This window comes from Mercurialis annua, linkage group LG2 (assembly GCF_937616625.2).
Source record: "Mercurialis annua linkage group LG2, ddMerAnnu1.2, whole genome shotgun sequence".
In the NCBI taxonomy this organism is placed as follows: domain Eukaryota; kingdom Viridiplantae; phylum Streptophyta; class Magnoliopsida; order Malpighiales; family Euphorbiaceae; genus Mercurialis; species Mercurialis annua.
This window is the reverse complement of record NC_065571.1, coordinates 9,066,852-9,089,515: the sequence shown is the minus strand read 5'-3', so window position 1 is coordinate 9,089,515 and position 22,664 is coordinate 9,066,852. Positions and strand designations below refer to the sequence as shown.

At 29.9% G+C, this 22,664-nt stretch overlaps 1 protein-coding gene across 1 annotated transcript; it reads left to right on the top strand.

Moving 5' to 3' along the window:
• Positions 1–18,321: 18,321 nt before the first annotated feature.
• LOC126668966 (uncharacterized) lies at positions 18,322–22,389 on the top strand. Its single transcript, XM_050362229.2, has 3 exons — positions 18,322–18,923; positions 19,552–19,680; positions 20,540–22,389. Exons 1-3 carry the CDS (start codon positions 18,474–18,476, stop codon positions 22,100–22,102), a joined length of 2,142 nt encoding a protein of 713 aa, XP_050218186.1. The 5' UTR covers positions 18,322–18,473; the 3' UTR covers positions 22,103–22,389.
• The last annotated feature ends 275 nt before the right edge of the window (positions 22,390–22,664 follow it).

Sequence of the window (22,664 nt, the reverse complement as noted above, 5' to 3'; positions counted from 1 at the left end):
TTTTTATTTTTGAAATTTGAGTATTTGACGCTAAAAGTATCCAAACTCTTAGCATATATTATTTTGGTGACCAAATTTTATTTTATTTTAATTTGGTTACTATATTTTAGCTTTGTCTCAACAGGAGGTTTTTCGGCAAAAAATACATATGTGACAGTCAATTTTTTTATAACTAAAACCTTGATACGTATGCAGGGACGAAGCCAAGATTTTTTTAGAGGGGGGGGGGCTAAATTTAATTTTACTAATAAAAATAATTGAGTCTAATTCAATATAAAAAAAATTAAATTTCAAACGAGAAATTTCAATCTTTTTTTAATTAATTATGCTAGCGAATCACGTAATGTGCGAATCCAGTTTATGTCTTTGGGTAATGTCCAAAATATTCTAATAATATTTGTAAAAAAATTATAGACTAAGAGAAAAATCAAACAAAAACTTTTAGAAATTAATAAGCTATTTTATGTGGAATGAGATGTTTTAAAAGAAGAGAGTGAGCTTTATTTTGTAGGTAAAAAAAAAACTTTCCACTCTCTAAGCAATGTGGGATAAATGACATTACAAATTTATCTATTTTAATATTTTATTTTAATAATTGACAACAAATATTTTATTCTAATAAAACTCTTAAATAAATAAATTAAAATTTGACTTACTAATTAATTTAATATATAAATATAAAAAATTACATTACATGTTACTAAAAATCAAATTAAGTTTCAAATAAAGTTATATTACTTTATTAGTTTTTACTCAAAATTATACAACTTAACTAAATTAGGTCTCAAAATTAGACCTAATATTAACTTTGGGGGGAGGGGGGGATATGGGGGGAGGGCAAGTGCCATTGCATGGGCCCACTGCCTCTGTCCTTGTACGTATGTATAACTTGGTCTGAATGTATAATTTGAATTTATGCATAAGTGACTATGGTTCAGAAAAATACAAGTAAAAACAATTGCGTTGTGGTAAAATCCGGCTACCACTTTATTATTTTGACCGGAAACTCTCTATTCAAATAAAATTGAAGTTCGGTAATTAAAAAAAAAAACAAAGAAAAGTTCAGCCATCAATGAAATATAGCTATAATTTAGATACCTATAAAATCTAATTTCTCCATTTGTCTAAATTTGATTATAGATTCTGTTTTTTTGGGTTTGATGTAATAGATTGCTTTAAGGGGTACCTTAGGTAGTTGAAATGTTCTATTTTGTTAAACTCATCCGACTCAATGTGGTGGCTGGATTTAAAAAACAATTATACTTGATTTGGGATTATTATATCAAGATTTAGAGTAAAAGCAGAAATTTTCATTAAATAAAATCATGATTACAGCTTTGTTTATATAGAGGTATAGAGTGACACATGTCCTCTTTCTATTCCCTCAATCACTCAACGGCTACATTGCCTATTTAACCGACTTTATCCTTTAACTAACTCCTAACTGTCTCTAACTAACTTGGCTAATTCATTTCTTTAATCCCTATATTTAATATCCCCCCTCAAGCTGGAATGTACAAACTTTGTACACCAAGCTTGCCCAGAAAGTTGAGAAATGTTGCTGGAGGTAAAGGTTTTGTGAAGAAGTCAGCCAACTGGTTTTCTGAAGAGATGGGAAATAAGTGAATAAGTCCAGATTGTACTTGTTGTCTGACAATGTGACAATCTATTTCTATGTGCTTGGTTCTCTCATGGAACACAGGATTGTGAGCAAGATAGACTGCTGCTTGATTATCACAGTACACCATTGCTGGAATATAGTCTTGAATCTGCAGATCTTGTAGTAAAAATGCCAGCCACTGGATCTCACAGGTTACATTTGCTAGAGCCCTATACTCAGCTTCTGAGCTGGATTTGGACACTGTTGGCTGTTTCTTTGTTTTCCATGATACTAAGGACTCTCCAAGAAAGATACAGTGACCAGAAATGGACCTTCTTGTTTCTGGACATGTTGCCCAGTCAGAATCAGAAAATGCTTTTAACTTTATCTTATTATCTGCTGGAAAAAATAAGCCTTGTCCTGGAGATTTCTTCAAATACCTCATGATCCTTCCTATGGCTGAATAATGCACTTCTGTTGGACAATCAAGGAATTGAGATATTTGTTGAACTGAGAAGGTGATGTCTGGTCTTGTACTGCATAGGTAAATTAACTTGCCTACTAGTCTCCTATAAGCCTTGATGTCAGTGTATAATGGTCCATCATTCTTGACTAACTTGGTTGATGGAATCATAGGGGTAGATGCAGGTTTAGATCCCAAGTAACCTGTGTCTGTTAACAGATCCATTACATACTTCTTTTGACACAAATTAATGCCAGCTTTTGATCTAGCCACTTCCAAGCCTAGAAAAAACTTCAGAGGACCTAAATCTTTTATCTTGAACTCTTTGTGTAAATATGTCATTACTGATGTGATTTCTTCAATGTCATTCCCTGAAAGTATCACATCATCTACATAGACTAGTAGAGCTGTAAATTTGTTGTCTTTCTTCTTGGTGAATAAAGATGAATCTGATGTAGCTTGTTTGTATCCTTGAGATATTAAAGCTTCTGTCAGCTTTACATTCCATTGTCTACTGGCTTGTTTAAGACCATAGAGTGATTTGTTTAACCTGCATACTAAGTTAGTATCTTCACAAGAAAGACCAAGAGGAATATCCATGTATACCTCTTCATGTAAGTCCCCATGTAAAAAGGCATTGTTAATATCCAATTGCTGCAGTATCCAGTTGTTAGAGGCTGCAACAGTTAATAAGACCCTAATAGTTGTCATCTTTGCTACAGGTGAAAAAGTGTCTACATAATCAATTCCATTCTGTTGTGTGTATCCCTTAGCTACTAACCTAGCCTTATGTCTCTCTAATGACCCATCACTATGATACTTGGTTTTAAAAACCCACTTACAACCTATTGGTACCTTTCCAGTAGGTAACTTTGTTAGAGTCCAAGTATTATTTAACTGTAAAGCCTCTATCTCTTTATGCATTGCTACTTTCCAACAATCAAATTTTATAGCCTCATTATATGTCTTAGGTTCTTTATTTAAATCTACTGCAATAGAAAAAACTTTATGTTTTGAATTTAGATTATTGTAAGTAAAGACTTTATCTATAGTATGTGGTGTGGACTTAGTTACAGAACAAACAAAATCATTTAAGAAAGATGGTTTTTGTCTAATTCTAGTAGACCTTCTATTTTGAGCTAACTGATCAAGTTCAGAATGATATTCAGACTGTGGTTGGTTCTGTGTAGGTAATAAAACTTCAGTTTGTGAATTAGTCCTTGAGGACAATGTATTATCCAATGTACTAACCACATCATCTATAACAGAGTCAACAAAGCATGGTAACACAGATGACTTTGAATCAAAACATGAAGAAATAGCAGAATCTTTGAATGGAAAAATATGTTCATAAAACCTAACATCCCTAGAAACAAACACCTGTTTTGACTGAATGCTATACAACCTGTAACCTTTGGTATTTTCAGGATATCCCAAAAAAAGACATTGAGTTGCCCTTGGTGTGAATTTATGTCTATTATGAGCTATAGTTGATGCATAAGCAAGACATCCAAACACCTTTAAAAAATCAAACACAGGTAACTTGTTATGTATTATCTCATAAGGTGTTTTATTATCAATAACAGGTGATGGTGTTCTATTAATCAGAAAAACAGCATGATGAACACAGTCAGACCAAAAAACTAAAGGCAAAGAAGACTGAAACTTTAAAGCTCTAGCCACATTCAATATATGTTGATGTTTCCTCTCAACAATTGAATTTTGTTGAGGTGTATAGACACAAGTTGTTTGGTGTATTATTCCTTTAGAATTATAAAAATCATACATGTTAAACTCAAGTCCATTATCTGTTCTTATAACTTTAATGTTAGCACTAAACTGAGTCTGCACAAAACTGTAAAAATTCATGATTATGGACCTTGCTTCAGACTTTGACTTCATCAAAAATAACCATGTAAATCTACTTTTATCATCCACAATAGTCAAAAAATACCTATGATTATACATAGAATGTGATCTTGCTGGTCCCCATATATCAATATGCATTAAATCAAAACAATTCTTGGAAACAGAATGACTTAAAGGAAAAGGATTTCTTTTCTGTTTTGCCAAATGACAAACTTTACAATGACTGTTTACAGGTATTTTAATGTTTGAATCAATACATTGTAAATTCTTTAAACTACAACTAGCCAAATGACCTAGTCTATAATGCCACAAATTGCTAGAATTTACTGTGTCAACTAAACAATTGTTCTCAGAATCACAAAATTTTTCAGACAAATCAGCAGAATCATTTGCAGGCATATCAGCATTTGCAGACATATCATCAGAAACAGACACATCAGCAGACACATTTGCAGCTATTCTACTGTCATGAAACTGATCTTTATCTAGATGATAAAGACCTTGAATCTCCTTAGCTAATCCAATCATCATCCACCTCATAGGATCCTGTATAATGCAAAAATTCCCATGAAGAATAAAGCAATAATTATATTGCTTAATCAACTTAATAGTTGACATCAAATTAAAGGAAAATTGAGGTACATATAAAACATTATTAAGTATTAGATCATTACTAAACCTAACTCTACCTATATGTGTAACATGAAGTTTTTGAGAATTTGGTAAAGTAACAAAAATATTATCTACTAAGTCATATGATGTAAAAGCACTTAATGAACATACAATATGATCAGTAGCCCCTGAGTCTATAATTCAAGTCACATGAGTTGATTTACTCTTAAAAGCACAAGCAGTGTAATTTCTAAAATAAGAATAAGTTTGAGAAAGTGTACCTGTCTCCTCTGGAATAAAAGAAGTAGAAACAATATTCACTTTTGGTGAAGCACAAACAGCTTTTTGAGATCCATTTTGTTGTAAAAGAGACATCAAATGTGCATATTGTTCTTGAGTTATTGGAGGAGCAGAAACACTTGAACCAGCATTTTGATTGTTAAAATTAGATTTATCTTGATTCATATTCTTCTCATGTTCAAAAGACTGATTTTCATAAGAATCATTCCCTTCATATGCATAATCCTCATAACTAGTATTTTGATCTAAACCATAAGCTTCTTCTTGCTGATTCATTGTTACTAGTTCACCAACTTGATTCACATATGTCTGAGGTCTATACTTAGGTCTATATCCAGGAGGATAACCATGTTTCTTGAAACATATATCAACAGTATGACCAGATATACCACAATGACTGCATAAAGGTTTTCCATTATTAGGTGCAACATAAAACCTTTTCTGTCCCCCCTGAGGCCTAAAAACATTCTGTCCAGGATTATTAGGCCTAAAATCTCTGTTGTTTGAAAACCTATTATTACCATAAGACTGTCTATTAAAAGAGCCTGTTTGAGCAGCAAAAACATGAGGATCAACTATCTGATTAACATTCAAACCACTACCTAATTCCCTTTCATGTTGTAAAGTTAAAGAAAAAACCTTATTAATCTTTGGTAATGGTTCCATCATCAATACCTGAGTCCTAATAACAGAATATCCTTCATTCAACCCTTTTAAAAACCTGATTATACAATCAGCTTCCTGATAATCTTTTACAAGAGTTAAGGCATTACAATGACACTGAGGAATGCACATACACACAGGCACCATTCTAAGATTGGACAATTCATCCCAGAGCATTTTTAAATGTGTGAAATAATCAGTCACAGAAAGATTATTTTGCTTAAAAGCATAAATCTCTTCCTGTAAATCAGACACTCTTGTTATATTTCCATGTGAAAATTTATCATGCAAATCCTTCCACACATCTAAGGCACTATCAATCCACAATATACTCTGAGCAATAGAAGGAGATAAAGATCTTAAGATCCAAGAAAGTACCATGGTATTACATCGTTCCCAGAAAGGATAAATTGCTTCCATTTTAGCTGGAACTGAAATACTGCCATCTACAAACTTCAACTTATTCTTTGATAAAAGACACATACGCATAGAACGCGCCCATGTGTGATAATTTTGCCCATTCATAACTGGAGAAACTAATATCAATGATGGATTTTCATTAGGATGCAAATAAAAAGGACTTGAGGGTAACTCATATTCTGAAATTGAAGCAAACGCCATTTGAAAAAGAAGAGTCTGTTTAATACGAACAGATTATAAAGAAAATGATGAAATCAATAAGATCAATGAAGAATCAGAATCAAGAAACTTGAAATAAAGAATCAAGAAACAAGAAAATCAAAGGAAAAACAAGAAAGTATTCTGTTTGGTTACTGAGAATTTCAACTGAGAATAGAAAAGAGAAGAAAATAACCGTTTTTTCTTCTTAGAAAAACAAGAATCAAGAAATTTCAGAGATTTAAGCTTTGAGCGTGATTAATTGCGTGTTTAATATTGCTCTGATACCATATCAAGATTTAGAGTAAAAGCAGAAATTTTCATTAAATAAAATCATGATTACAGCTTTGTTTATATAAAGGTATAGAGTGACACATGTCCTCTTTCTATTCCCTCAATCACTCAACGGCTACATTGCCTATTTAACAGACTTTATCCTTTAACTAACTCCTAACTGTCTCTAACTAACTTGGCTAATTCATTTCTTTAATCCCTATATTTAATATATTATAGCGATATTATCATTAGTGATATTTTATTTTTGTCAAAAATTTATGTATTTTGCTTACTTCATTATTTAACATGATTATGTGGCCTGGTCAATTGACCTTTGGTTAACCAATCGAGCTATATTTAATTTTAATACATACACACAGTGATAACGGCAATTTTAAGTTTTTTTTAGAAGTTAACATATATACTGCTAAACAACACTTGTGGCCAGAATTTTTGGTTTGTTTTACAATCATCTCTTTTTATATCTCTAATGTAGGTGTAGCAAGTATTAATTTTAAAATTCTTAATAAGTTAATTCTGTTTTTATCAACTAATTCAAAGTTAGTTTAAGGATTATAATACTAATCAATTACATGCATATACTTAATTGGTTTCTTTTCTTTTTATATCACGAGTACAATTCATAAACAATTACAACCATTTAAATGTCTAATGATAAAAAAAATAATTAAAAAAACCACATTTTTTTTAAATCTAACCGATTTTTTTTTTTTGAATTTTCATTAATTGAAGGTATTGATAATAATTTAAATTCAATTCCACTAATTTTTCACTCTATATATATTTTTAGTATTTGCAATGATAAATTAAGAGAATCCACATATACGTTTTTTTGAAATTTGACTTTATTTTTATAATCTTACACAAATTATTTTTAAATATTATTTTGTAATGCAACATTTTTATGTCAATTACATCCTTTTTAACTGTATTAAAACATATTATTAATTTTTAAAATTAGACTAAAATTCCAAAAAAGAAATAATCTTTTTTGGTTGACTAGGCCCCATTTAAAACACTAAAAATTGAAGGAGTATGTTTCAAATAGAGGAAAGTAGAAAGAAGCCCCATAATGGTAGAAATTGAACTAGTTCAAGTCTTCATAAAGTTTTGTACAATTATGGCTGGCTAAAATATATTTTAAAGTAAAATCGAAAGATTTGCATCACATGGTTCCCAACTTAGTCTTTACCTAATTATTTGATTAAGTAGTTAATTTAAACTGGTCAATCATTATGACATGGTCTAGTTTAACTTCCAAAAAGATTAATAGTAGTTAGCCCCAAGATTGTATAAATTCCCAAAAAGTATATACTATGTAATTATCTATCTAGATATAGGCAATTTGCACCCTTTTAATTATATACTGAAAAGGACTTGCAAGGAAGAACACATTTATTTATACTTATTATTGTTTTTTTTTAAATCACTTACTATTGTTAATTAAGTGAAAAAAGTCACCACTTAATTAATTGGCATACAATAATTAAATTAAATTAAGGCTAAATAATCTTGAAATCTTATCCAACAATATGGCTAGTAATCCTGGATCGATGTATATATATTATTAAATTAAGTTGCTATCTCAATATGAGTATTTTTTTTGATAAAATATCTCAATATGAGTATTAGTCTGTGTTTTATTATAAAACTGTAAAATTCAAGACCATACATCACAATATAAAGTATATTTTAATTAGGATAAGACATTTTTTTAAGTCAGCTAGCTATATACAAAAAAAGAAATCAAATCCACAATCTTCCAAGTTTAAGCTAAAAATGTTGTAATTATATTTTTTTTTAAATATGGCAAAAAAAATTGCCTACTTGTATATTCCAAGTGATAGTAATATTATATTTCAACCGGAAGTTCAGATTTGATTTTTTTTTCCATTTGAGGTCTAACCTTTCCAGAAATAAATTAAACAATTGAATTTTGATCAATAATTGGAGCCGATAACCTATGATAAACACTTTATATATTGACATAAGATTCTATATATGAATAATTTATCTTATGCAACTGATTTGTCACGTTAATATATAACATATCTCGTTTGGAAGTGAATAAAATTAATAAATTTTTAGAATAAAGATTAACATATTTATAAATGTGAAAAATGTTCGCTTGACACATCACTTTGTATGAGATAATTGTTCTCCAAATATCATTCATACGCTGATGTTATAGTATCACTCTGAACTTGTAAAAGTAGTGCGAGTTTGTTTATGCAATGGGCTTCATTTTAACAAGATTTCATATTCTATATGGTCCATTTGTACGGGCTTGAACTTATTCTAATAAATGGGCTTATGGAAATACTTGAAGGTTTTTTTTTTTTTTTAAATAATCAAAGTTTTAATTGATACTAACTTTTCTATAGCTAAACTACAATATAGGGAACTAAAATAACATAAACTCAATTCAGTCTTGTATAAAATCAACTACTAAATAGAACTGAAATAATAAAAAATGAACTCGTTAATGATTTGGGTTAGATCTAAACTTATCGTAAAAATAATCAAATTTAATTTGGTCCGATTGAATACCCCGAATCCGGCTGGCCGGTGAATAAGTACATTGTCAACGAAGAGTACCCTATAATCCACCCGATTCAAGTAAAAAGAAAAAAGAAACTTCTGCCCTTCATTCATGCAATAGATGAATATAAAAATAAAGAGGAGATGTGCATTGCAATACTATTCCACACATGAACCCTAATTAATAATCACAATTCACAACTACTCTAAATTTCATAAAGCTAGGCATGCACATCTAACTTTGTTTCTGACTACACAATATTCAGGTAATTAATGAATTTTAAGATCACCTTTACATCATTGTTCTACTTAATGCCAATTATTAGGTGGGTACGTAATAAAAGTGGTCCTTGAGAATGTTCTTTTTCTTCATAATTTCTCTTCTAATTAAACTCTAGCATTTTTCATAATAGAAATATGTTGATAGAGAGTACGTACATAGAAACACCTTGGTGCATTCGTTTAGTAAAAACTAGAACGAATTGAAAATTTACATTTTACAAAATTAAACCAAACTAAAATTTCAAAAAACTAAAAAAGTTTACATCAAATCATATCAAACTAAACTAGTCGATTTGATTAGTTTTTTTTTTTAGTTCAATGAGATCTATTAAAATTTAACAAATAAAATAATACTAGCGTCATCATTTCAGTCCACTAATAACGTGGTAGGCTGGGTGTATCTAAGAAGTTTTTATAGAATCAAATACTTTCTAAGTATAGGATCAAATACTTTCTAAGTGACTAACTTTTTAAGTTATTTCAAAAAGAATACTGATTTTTAATTTAATTTGAATATGAATACTAACTTATGCGGTGTATAAATGGATTGTCGACGTGACAAATGTTTTTTAAGTATTCTAATTTGAATGGTCACATCATTAAAATTAAATCATAAAGAAAATAAGTTAAAGTCCGTATCATTTTTAAAAGGTTTTATCATCCAAAAATTTCATAATATTTTTTTATTTATGACCAAAACTTTTAAAATCGTCAATTTTAGCAATTTTAGTTTTTAATTTCAAATGTAGCGATTTGTTCAAATTAGAGTGAATGAAAGTTCAAATATGCTCTTCATATATGTTTTATATTGTTTCAATTTACCTTTTTATCATAAAAATTTCCAAATATGAAGAGAATATTGAAATGGTTTTAAAACTGAAAATTGAAAAATGAGATAAATTGACAATTTTAAAAGTTTGGACTATAAACAAACAAAATGAAATATTTTTCAATAATTAACCTTTATTAATAAATAGAGAAGAAGAACGCTTGTGGACGGAGTTGAACACCGACAGATTACTGTCTAACGCTTATATCATTCGACTACTAGACCTATAGCTCTTCTAAAATAGCTTAAAACTTTAGTGGTCCTCAATGTATTTAATCCAATGTCTATGTATCTTCTACATAAAATGTGTTTGTATAATAAATATGTGTTTTGGTGTTAAAAGAAATAATGAATCATCCTATGTAAGGTAGAGAAAGCTCATTTATTGATTCCACAAAAAGTGGTTATTGAAGAAGGTATGGGTCATGGGAGTTCTTCAAACTTTCTGGTTTTTGTTGCCTTTTCAATTAATCAACTTGGTTCATCTCTTACATTTTATTTCTATTCAGTTTTTAGTATTATTATTATTGATTGTATTCTTGTTCCATAAATAAAAAAGTAAATTTGACTTTTTCCTATCAGTTAAAATAACATTGGAGTTTTCCATGTATGCTGGTTAATGCATCTATTTGAATTTTGACGCATGAATTCGGAGTCGATGGCGGTACTGGAATGTGTAAAAACGGAACTAAATTAAAAAAAATTAGAAAAAAAATTAAAAATTTATTTATAAGCCCTATATAAACAAAATCGTGTGCCTTTTGAGGATTGATATTTTTAAAATAGTATCCAAATTTCATGACGGTATTATTGTATGAAAAAATACGTATAATATCCAAATCGTCGATATAGATTGTTTTTTTAAAAATGAATTTTTATAAAACTTTTTTCAAAATTTGACTAAAAAAACACTACCATCCAATATTATTGTATGAAAAATTATGTATTGTACTGTGGGGTCCATACTTGTGTATATGGCGATTGAAGTGGAGGTCCACATGTGATGACGTGGACAAAACATGTCTGTGTAATGGGTGGCCAGATTCTTCATCAAAATAACAAAACGACATCTCAGCAAATTAGCACATCAATTCAAATCATATCACGCATCCAATCCAATGGTTAAGATCACCACATCAGGCTAAGTTTTCTGTTAACATTAATTTTTTGGCTTAATACATTATTTGACTCCTAAACTATACACTTTTATTCTCTGAGACTCTTAAACTAATTTGATATTCTATTGGATCTTTTAACTTTATTTTTTGTTCTATTTAACCCGTCAATTGTAATTTTTTTGCCGATCTGACCTTTTTCATCCAACGTGGCAAAAACGCGTGTTTTCAAACGCGTTGAAGCGCATGAAGGATAATTAAAATGCATAACTTGTTCTATTGAAACCCCGAACTACACTATTTTGTTCTATTTGACCCCTGAACTTATTTTATTTTCCTATTGCACCTTCAAACTTTTAATTTTTACCCATTAACCTTCTCAAAAATACAATTATTTAACTTTTATCCATTTAATCTTCTAGAAAAATAAAAAAATATTGAAATTTAGTCAAATAATTACATAATATAACTTCTTGTACATGTAAATATTTGTTTACATTTCAATAATGATAAAAGAAGTTTTGTCTGTTTAACGATATTATAAAATATATAAATTTACTATACTGTGATAATATTAAAAAAAAGACTGATTTTTTTAAAAAATTATAATTTTTAGTGTATTTCACGAATTTCCAATTATAAAAAATTTAATACACCAGCTTTTAATTTTTTGCAATTTCAAACTTTTCAAATCAATTCTGAATTTTTAAAATTTGTGTTAAAATTGGAAAACACGCTAAATTTCATGACTTTTAAAGCCTTAAATGATTTTTTCAAATAATATGTAAAGTACATCATTTTTTATTTTAAATTAAAAAAAATATTTAGACTTAATATATTTTTTGACCTCTAACCTTACCTTTTTATTTCCTATGACCTCTAAACTATTTTAGTGTTCCATTGGACCTCTTAACTACTTTTTTTATTCTATTTAACCCCATGTCAGCAAAGGCATGTCAGCAATTTTATCCACGTCATCGCGCGTGGTGTGCACATTCCGAATGAGGGGTTAAATAGAACAAAAAAAAGAGTTAAGAGGTCCAAAAGAATACGAAATTAGTCTAGAGGTCGCAGAGAATAAAATGGTATAGTTTAGGGGTCAAATGATGTATTAAGCCTTAATTTTTTTGAGAGATGTTAACATTATAAAACCATTTTTCAATATATATGCGTGAGTAATTTTTTGGCCAAACCTATCTAGAGGCCCTTGTATTTTATATATTTTTTTCATAAGTCCTTATACTTTATTTTTATATTATCTCATCTCTCTACTTACCTATTTTTATTTTTCAGGTCCTTATTGAGTTTTTTCCAGTCATTTTGTGTGACTGGAGAAAAAAGATCCTAAATATAGGAACTGGAGGAAAAAACATTTGTAAGTAGAGGGACTGGAAAAAACTCAAAAAGGACCTGAAAATCGAAAATAGATAAGTAAAAGGACCAGATAATACAAAAATGAAGTATAAGGACCTACGGAAAAAAAGTGTAAAGTACAGGGGTCTCTAGATGGGTTAAGCCTAATTTTTTTGTAAAAGATGACTAGAACTGTAAAAACAATCATCGATCAAAGCTTATCTAACTATCAAATAGGTCACTTAATATGTATGGTTTAAATATTAAAAATACGATTTTCAAACCGTTCTATTCTTAAAACTTTAAAACTTTAAGTTTTATTTTCAATCTAAATTGAAAAATTAGATCAAATATTAAAAAACAACCATACTTTTACTTATATATATTCTGAAATTAAATAAATAAACTTAGTACTTAATCTATATAAGTTTAATTTGGATTATTGAAAAAGGCAGTCTAGTAATAAATACTTGTATTTAAGGGTGGCCATATTTCATAAATCGGCAATTTCGGTTTAAGAAATATTTGAACCGGTCCTAAATCGCCTCTCGGATGGTTTTAAGCTGATTCAGAATCGGCTGATTAAAAAAATCAATTAGATACTTAAAATTAAAAGTTAAAATTATGTTAAGTGATTAATTATATTTAAAATTAAAAAATTCATCTAATTTATCATAAATTTCGATAACTAATTATTTATATATATAGTTGATATAGTCATATATTGTTATAAAAAAATTCATAATTTTATTTTTTAAAAAAAATAGGATACATAAAAAATAAATGAACAAAGGGTTAACGCGCCCCCTAAATTTCTGATACGGGGTCATATAATCCAGCTTTTTTAAACAACCAAGCAAAAACTCTTCATTTTTGGATCAAATTATCTCATAATTTATATTTTTATTGCAAAAATTAGGTTTAGAATAATTTTATCGCAACAATTAAGGAACTTTCTATGTTTTTTTCGGATCACTCACTTCCGATTTGTATTTCATGCATTTTTAAAATACATTTATGGGATAATTTGATCTAAAAATGAAGAGTTTTGGGATTAGTTGCTCAAAAAAATAAAAACTGGATTAAATGATCATGTGTCACAAGTTTAAAGGTCGCGTTGACTTTTTATTCAAAAATAAATAGATAATACTATATGTATGTATAGATGTAAAAATTATAAACACACACACACACACACACACACACACACATATATATATATATATATATATATATATATATATATATATATATATATATATCAATAATTAATTATACACATATATATAATTAATAATTTAAAATATTTATTTTATAAATCATAAGGCTCATAACTGAAATAATCAGTTTGAAACCGGAACACGCAATATTAGAAATATTGGTGGGAGTAATTAATTATTAATTGGTGAGAATGTGACAATCCATCCACATGCTTATGAGAGTGTTTAGGTTCAAACATGACCTAATATCTAGAATTAGTTAATAGAAGGTTGAACCTTTACACTTATAAACTCATTTATATTTGTTCTTCTAAGCAATGTGGGATTATTTTTAACATGCAATTTCAATTTAAAAAATATTGACCGATCTGAATTCAATCGCAATACAGTTTTTAACTGATTTGAACCGAGTATAAAATTTGACTGATTTTAAACCGAATTTAACCGAATTGATTTACTGTTCGACTCAGTACTTGGCCACCTGTACTTGTATTTGTATAGAAAGCGACCGACGCCGAGCAATATTCTTTATTTAAAGGAAATAAGTAATTGTTAGTCTTTGGATGCTAATAAGAAGAATGGAACTAATAAGTTTATTAGTAAGAGATTAAGAAGCATCAAATCTAAGATGACAAAAATTAATAGATTGAGATTCTCTTAAGTTCATTTTAAATTTGAGGGGGGCATGTTGACGATCTACACCATTTATTGTGAAATGAACGGTGTAGATAAAAAAGTATAATTTTAATCAAATTAATCTCTACCGTTCATTGTACAATGAACAGTGTAAATCGTGAACATAACCTCCTCAAGTTTATTTGAACTTGAGAGAATCCCAATTTAAAATTTATATATCTTATGGTTGATAATAATAATATAGTATTTACTTTAGATGGCTCATAAATCAAGTAAGAGCATGTAACTTAGTGGTATATTTTATAGAAAGGCCAACCCCCCATGTGGGTACTTTTCTGTCGCATTGGAAAATGCCATCCCTATCGAACCATAACATTACATCTAGGTAGGTTTAGTTCAAAATCATAAACGAATTTCATATTTAGAATTAATTTGACAAAAAAATACTATGTAAATAAATAATTTTAAATGTCGTTTGATTCGGTAATGAATTGATGGTGGTGAACTATAGAGTTTCACTATAATTCCCCCTCTCCCTTGTTATCTCACTCAAATTTTCTGTGAAGTTTGATTTTGAAAAGTGGTGGTTTTTGGCTATAGACTACAGATTCATCGGGTTTTTTCCCGTCATAATGTTTACGTTCTCCTTAATTTAGCGTCGAAAAAATTGTTCTATTTGGAGATCCGGTTGTTTTTTGGTGTTTTTATTGTGTTTTTAATAATTTTAGTTTGTTTTATTTAAGTTGACTTATAATTAGATAAAGACCGTTTAATATTTGATCGAACTCTAGCTTCAAGTTTCTCAACGAATTGAAACTATTGTCCTATCATTAAAGTATTTGGAACTTATAATACATAGAATTTGAATGTACTAAAAGTTTAAATGGTGCACATAAATTTTCGACGCTTGAATTTTTCGAATATTTAGAATTTTATTTTCTCATTTTTTTTTTAAATTTTAGTTAATCTATTGTTTGGTTTAGTTTGTTTTTAGATATTCTATAGCCAATTATTATGATATTTTAAGTATTTATTTTAATATAATCTAATTTTTAATAAAAGAATTAAAGTCTGCATTGAAAGAGAGAGTAAATCTATCAACATCTTACTTAAAAAAAATACTTTCGCACATTACGAATTATCATGATAATCATTTATTAATTTTCGTACTGTTATTAATTTAAATTCACAGAACGAGTGATTTATAGTTCAAATGATATGTGCGTTGGATATATTTTTAATCGTAGATTCAACTCTTTCCACAAATTCTGAAAATTTCTCTTCTTGAACGAAATGAAATAATTTAAAAAATGAATTTAAAAAAGTTTAATTATTATCACATTCATGAGATTTGGTCTGAAATATTATTTTTTTCATGAATTTAAAAAAAATATTATTTACTCAATTATATTCGAGTTTTCTTTAACTAAAATCCTCTTTTATAATGGGTTTTAGTTAGCTGAAAAATAAAGTTGAGGGAAGAAACAATGATTTTTTAAAACTAAAAGGGGAATAATATTTCAAATCTAAACTCATGAAGGTAGTAATAATTATCCCTTTAAAATAAATTCCAAAACTCATTCAATTTCTTTTCTAGCAAACACCGTTTTTTTTAGAGGAAGAGTATGACCATTATTCAAGTAAGTTAACTTTCATGAAAATAAAATTAAAAATGAGTCATGTCCATTTAAAAAAAAATTATTTTCATTTTCATACAATAGTTTCTACTTAAATATAAGAGCATTTCCGATATAATGCTAAAATGGAGCGATATGTTATAATTTAACACTAAATTTTAAATTGCAACTCCAATACAATGCTATATGTGTTAAATCTAGCATATGCTATACCATGTGCTAAATTTAACACTGACTATAACTATACTAAAATACAACATCAAATAGCAATCATTATTAATTACAATTTTACTATGGTTATTTTTTAAAATTTATTTATTTTAACATTTATTTTTCCTTTTTTTCATCTTAAATTTTATGGTTTTTTTTTAATTTAAAGATCTCGATGGATTGATTTTTTAATAGTAGACTATACACAAATATAATAAAAAAATCTAATAATTTATTTATATATAGGTCAGTGAGTCTCTTAATAATTTAATTTTTTTTAAAAGCTCATTATTATATTAAGAAAAAAGATAGCATTAATTTTTGTTTAAAATATACAATTTAAAAAATTATTAAATAATAAAATTAATAAACTAAAATATAATTATTATAGTAAGTAATTATAACACTTTTTTTAATATTTTGCATCGGAGAAAAAATTAAAATCCTATACTATTGCATTTTACTATTTTTTTATATTAAATTTAGCATAAAAGTTAGCATTGCGTCAAAAATACTCTAAGTATTTCATTTAGCATAAGGATTAGTATATAATCTAGTATCGAACAAAGGGCCAATGCGCCTCTAAAACTTATGACACAAAGTTAATTAATCTAGTTTTTATTTTTTTGAGCAACTAATCTCAAAACTCTTTATTTTTGGGTCAGATTATGCCATAATATATATTTTTATTAAAAAATAATTTAAGATAATTTTATCGCAAAAATTATGAAATTTTCTATTTTTTCGTATTTTTCACCTCCGATTTATTTTTCATGCGTTTTAAAAATATAATTGTGGGTAATTTGACCAAAATATAAAGAGTTTTGATGTTAGTTGCGAAAAAAAATAAAAATTGAATTAAATTATCCGCTGCCATAAGCTAAGGAGACACGTCGATTCTTTTTTCATTTAGTATCAAACTGCCACGTGGAATATCTACCTCGGATGCCTTTTAGAGTGGGACTAAATAATGCAGAGAAGAAAGAAGAAGAGATCTCCTTGCATGTTCACATAATGTGCAATATAATTGTTATTTTCTTGTTTTTTAATTTGCGCTTTTATTCTTTGTATTTGGTCTCTTATAAAATTATTTAGTTATGGAATTCACACATAATATAGCTATATATAGTCAAAACAGATGCAGAACCACTTGATTTAGCTTCGAGACCGCTATGTTTTTTAATAGTTTATGCAAATATCATAAGAAAAATATAGGATAAATGAGAAAAAGAGGAAAACAGATAATGTGTTAAAAAATTAATGATAGTGTATATATGTATATAATATTATGTCAGAATAAAAGGATAAATTATTGTTATATTTCTATATTATAACTTTTTTAACTAACGGTTGACTAATAAAAAAAATTAAGATTTTTTTTCAATATAATGTAAATTTCAGAAATATTTTAATTTATTTTATAAATATTAGTGTTTAACTAGTACAATACATTTTTCTTATATAATTGGCGGAGAGAATATATGTAGAGGAAATAGAACTCATGACTTATCAGATTTCTGCCAAACGCTTATAAAATTTGAGATATATCTTATTAGTAATTAGTACAATATCTTAATAACTTAAAATGAGTGTATTCAATTTTAAAAAAATATATATAGTATGAATTATAATATGCTAACATTTTTATAAAATTTTGTTAGACCGTAATTTGTTAAGGTTTTGAATTAATATAAACTAAAAAAATATTATTAGAAATCAAAATCAAAACAAATAATTCAATTTGATTCTGGTTGAAGCAATACTTTGATTTAATTTGGTTTGATCGGCTTCTTTCAATTCTAAATTAATCGAACCGAATTAACCAATACACAATTCTACGCCCAAGTGCCAAAAATAACAAAAAAATTATATGATACGACATCGTTTGATCATTTAAAAATCAGAAATTACCCAACGTCTCTCTCTGCAGAGAAACACATGTAGAAAGCGCATTTATCTCCTGCTAAATACGGTATCGTATACGAGTATCACGCTCGTAGAATATACGTATATACACTAATACATTTTTCTCCATTACAAAACAAGAAAATTCTTACCCTGTCTTTTTAATTATTTTTAGTTCACATTTTCACACACAGACACTACACATAAACTAACAGTACAAAACAATCTCCCTGTCTTAAAACCCCTCAAATAATTCTCGGGTTTCATTACTAAATGGGTCATTCTTTTTGTAGTGATGATAGTATTACCAGCCACCAAGAGAAATGAAGATCACCGGAAAACCACCGCATTCAGCGCCGACTTTTCCGGCCAACACTGTATCATCCCCTCCTTGTTCAAGAACAGCAGCTCTAAACCCCCAGCCTCATCCAGATCTCACGCAGCCTCGTCGTCATAGGCCCAACGCTAGAAAAAACCGAGTTAAAAGACCCGTAACTCCGGTTTCTAGACGCAGCCGGAGCAGGACCCGACCCGATACTCCTTTCTTGAAGTGGAAGATCCAGGATAAAGAAGCTCGCAAGATAGTTGATGAAGAGGAAGAGGAGGAGTTGGAGAGTAGTGGTGGCCGGAAAAGTGGTCGCCGGAGAAGTTTGAAGCCGGTTTCTGCTAGGAAGCTTGCTGCTGGACTGTGGCGGTTGCAGTTACCGGACTCTGTTGGGAGTGGTGGTGGTAATGGAGATAAAAGAATGGCCAGAGATCGATTAGGGCTTCCGGTAGGGTTTAATTTATTATTTTTTTAATTTTTAGTTTGGGAAGATCTAATTTTATTTTTGGGATTTAGAAATTATTGTCATTAATTGTGCTTTGTTTCCAAAATTTAATTTTTTGAGATAGTAATAAGTAATGCTGATAATTAAAGCTACTATATTTAGTGTTAATTATATTATTAATGCTAATTTTTTTTAGTTAAAATGACATCATTAGTATTTAAAAGTTGAATTTTTGTGATGTTTTTTCCTATTGAGACTATGTGGGGGGTAAAAATGTTGTTTGGCAGTGTGAGTATTTACTTTTTAATGATCTTATAAATGCATTTAATCATTTCTGGGAAATTTGATGTTCATTTTGGTATTATTAATCTGTGCAAATTACAATAAACTAATCTTGGTTGGGCAGTGTATTTGGGTTCTAGACTTGGTAAATTTTTAAGCTGTGGATTTATAACAAATCTTTTGTTATTATCATATGATCTCTGCTTCATTATTTGTATAATGGGTTCTGGCGAATCTCGACTGTGCCCTTTCGGTTAATCTTCATTTAATTAATAATTGCAATATACGGCGATTTTCGTGATTGGCTTTTGGAGATATTGAGTCTTGCCTTTTCCTTTTGTCTTCACAGCCCGGTGCGGGTCATACAGGCATATCATTTATGCCTCATCATGGTGGCAAAGCTCACCTTTCTGAAGTAAGGGATCCGTTACAGAGTCCGAGTTCTGTCTCTGGCGGAAAGAATAGATTCTTTTGTAAGGTAAGTAGGTTGTTAAAGTTTCTTTAACTGAATTGTTGGCTGTTAATGTCTTGTGCATAATGGACAATGTTTAGTGATGCTACTTGTAATCCTGAAACGACGCACTATAGATCATTGTCTTATGTTGTGTATTTGTGTGTCACATGTCTTGGTTTTTGTTCCTTTTGGATGATATTTTTTCAAGGATTGATGTCATGCGACATGGTTATCGACAAATTTTTCTGTTGTGTGATAATCGGATAGCTACATTTCCTCCGTAAGACGATTTTGGAGTTATTTCATGGGCTTTCTTTGCATAGAAGTTTTAGTTATATATATTTGTAGAACTTTTAGATCGTTTCTGAAACTCATGTAAAATCTTACTTGTTCAAGTTGAGTTGATTCTGTCCACATTGAAAAGAGAACATCGTCAATTTTCTAGACAACAAGGGCCATAGTATTTCACTTTTAGATGAGAAAAAATTATCATCCGAAATACTATTCTTATTTTCTCAATATTATCATAATCCCAATGTTTTTCTTCACAACAAAGAAAAGAGCATTCGGCAAATTCTATATTGTTAGTTGTACAATTGGTATGTTTTTTCTTATTTGCATGGTCATGTACTTGTGTTTTTGGACTAAAATAAAAGTTGTGACCAAGATGGTGTTATGAACTTGAAAAAATCTCATCTTGATTAGATAATGTGCCATCTGCAATTTTATTGTTGGTGAAGTCTTAAACGCAGACGTTAATGTTTGTTTTTCTCCATGCCCTTGTTTTTACTGTTCCATACTTTGCTGCCCATGTATTTTTGTATTCAAAATCAAATATTTGCATCCCCATATTGCACGCTTAACTTTTCCTCCCTTGTTATAGGTTGAACCATCATTTCAGTTTACCAACACAAAAATGGAGGGTGCTACTAAGTGGGACCCTGTCTGCTTGGAAACAGTGGATGATGTGCGCCAGATTTACAGCCACATGAAGCGTCTTGATCATCAAGTTAGTGCTGTATCAATGGTCTCTGCACTTGAAACTGAACTAGAACAAGCTCAAGCTCGCATTCACGAGCTTGAGGATGAGCGCCGGTCCTCAAAAAAGAAAATGGAGCACTTCTTGAAGAAAGTCAGCGAAGAAAGGGTTGCATGGAGGAGCAAGGAGCATGATAAAATTCGTGCATTTATCGATGATATTAAAACTGATTTGAACCGTGAAAGAAAAAATCGCCAAAGGATGGAAATTGTAAATTCCAAATTGGTTAATGAGCTGGCTGATGCGAAAGTTTCAGCAAAGCGGTTTATGCAAGATTATGAAAAGGAAAGAAAGGCTAGAGAATTGATCGAGGAAGTATGCGATGAGCTTGCTAAGGAAATTGGGGAAGATAAGGCTGAAGTTGAAGCATTAAAGAGAGAATCCATGAAACTTCGAGAGGAAGTGGATGAGGAAAGGAGAATGTTGCAGATGGCCGAGGTATGGCGTGAAGAGCGCGTTCAAATGAAGCTGGTTGATGCAAAGGTGGCACTTGAATCAAAGTATTCTTTGATGAACAAGCTTGTAGCTGATTTAGAGACTTTTTTAAGGTCTAGAAGTACAGCACCCGATTTGAAGGAAATGAGAGAAGTAGAATCGCTTATACAGGCTGCTGCCTCCGTGGATATCCAGGCCGTGAAGGAATTCAAATATGACCCACCAAACCCAGATGATATTTTCTCTGTCTTTGAAGAAGTAAATTGCGGTGAGCTCAATGAGAGGGAGATCGAACCATGTGTTGCATACAGTCCGACCAGCCATTCCTCACAAATTCATACCGTCAGTCCTGAAATCTGTGTGGGAAAGAAGAATGGAAATCATAGACATTCCGATGTGTATTATGATCAGAATGGTGCTATAGAAGAAGATGAAAGTGGGTGGGAAACTGTGAGCCATCTGGAAGATCAAGGTTCAAGTTATTCACCTGAAGGGAGTGTTCCATCTGTCAACAATAAGAATTACCGGGACAGTAATGTCTCCGGCAGCGGGACTGATTGGGAAGAAAATGCATGTGATGAAACCTCAGTTACTGAAATTAGCGAGCTCTGTTCTGTGCCTACGAGGCAGTATAAGAAGGTATCATCCATCGCAAAGCTTTGGAGGTCGGGTGGGGATAACTACAAAATAATATCAGTCGACGGAATGAATGGAAGGCTTTCAAACGGAAGAAAATCAAATGTGGGCATTTTATCCCCGGATAGAGGGTCAGGTAAAGGCGAACATAGCCCAGATTTGGTGGGGCATTGGAGCTCACCAGACTCTGGTAATCCTCAAATTACGCGAGGAATGAAAGGATGCATCGAATGGCCGCGTGGTGCACAGAAGAATAGCTTGAAGGCAAAGCTAATGGAGGCAAGGATGGAGAGCCAAAAAGTCCAAATACGACACGTTCTCAAACAGAAGATCTAGAAGCAAGGATGCAAATTTTGATTCCCGGTATTGCTGACAGAGCCAGACGGAAATAACATAAGTAAGCATCGTTCTCAACTTCACGAGTAGCCTTATTTCTTGATGTAAATGCTCAACAAGGATAAAAATGGCATCATTTGCAGCCTTCAATTTCATGGACTATGCCCCATTTGGCATACATGTAATGCTTTATTAATTAGTCAAATGTGTTTTTAGAGGAAATTGCATTATCATGTGTACGCTAATGGGAAAACTGAAGTATTGAAGTAAAAGGAAAAGTTCTAAAATATAGTTGTGCACGCTGGTATGCTAGAGCTTATTAACTTTAATCACACAAATTTTATATTTTTAACCTGAGCTTTTTTGGTTCCAACTTTATCTTTTCTTATAACAAAACAATAAACTATTACATTGCAATGCATGGTTTCGTTTGAATTGATTTAGAAAAATTTAACATTAATTATTTTATAAGACATAATAAAAATTAAATCATACTAAATATTTATATAAATTATCAGCTCAATTAATCAAAATTTTTATCTTTTCGACTTGATTCAGATCA

What these genes read in the sequence shown, in the direction of transcription:
- LOC126668966 (XM_050362229.2), top strand. Translation starts at nt 18,474, where the DNA reads ATGAAGATCACCGGAAAACCACCGCATTCAGCGCCGACTTTTCCGGCC. An exon ending in GAGATCGATTAGGGCTTCCG is followed by an intron (nt 18,924 to 19,551) that starts GTAGGGTTTAAT and finishes TTGTCTTCACAG; the next exon opens with CCCGGTGCGGGTCATACAGG. An exon ending in AGAATAGATTCTTTTGTAAG is followed by an intron (nt 19,681 to 20,539) that starts GTAAGTAGGTTG and finishes CCCTTGTTATAG; the next exon opens with GTTGAACCATCATTTCAGTT.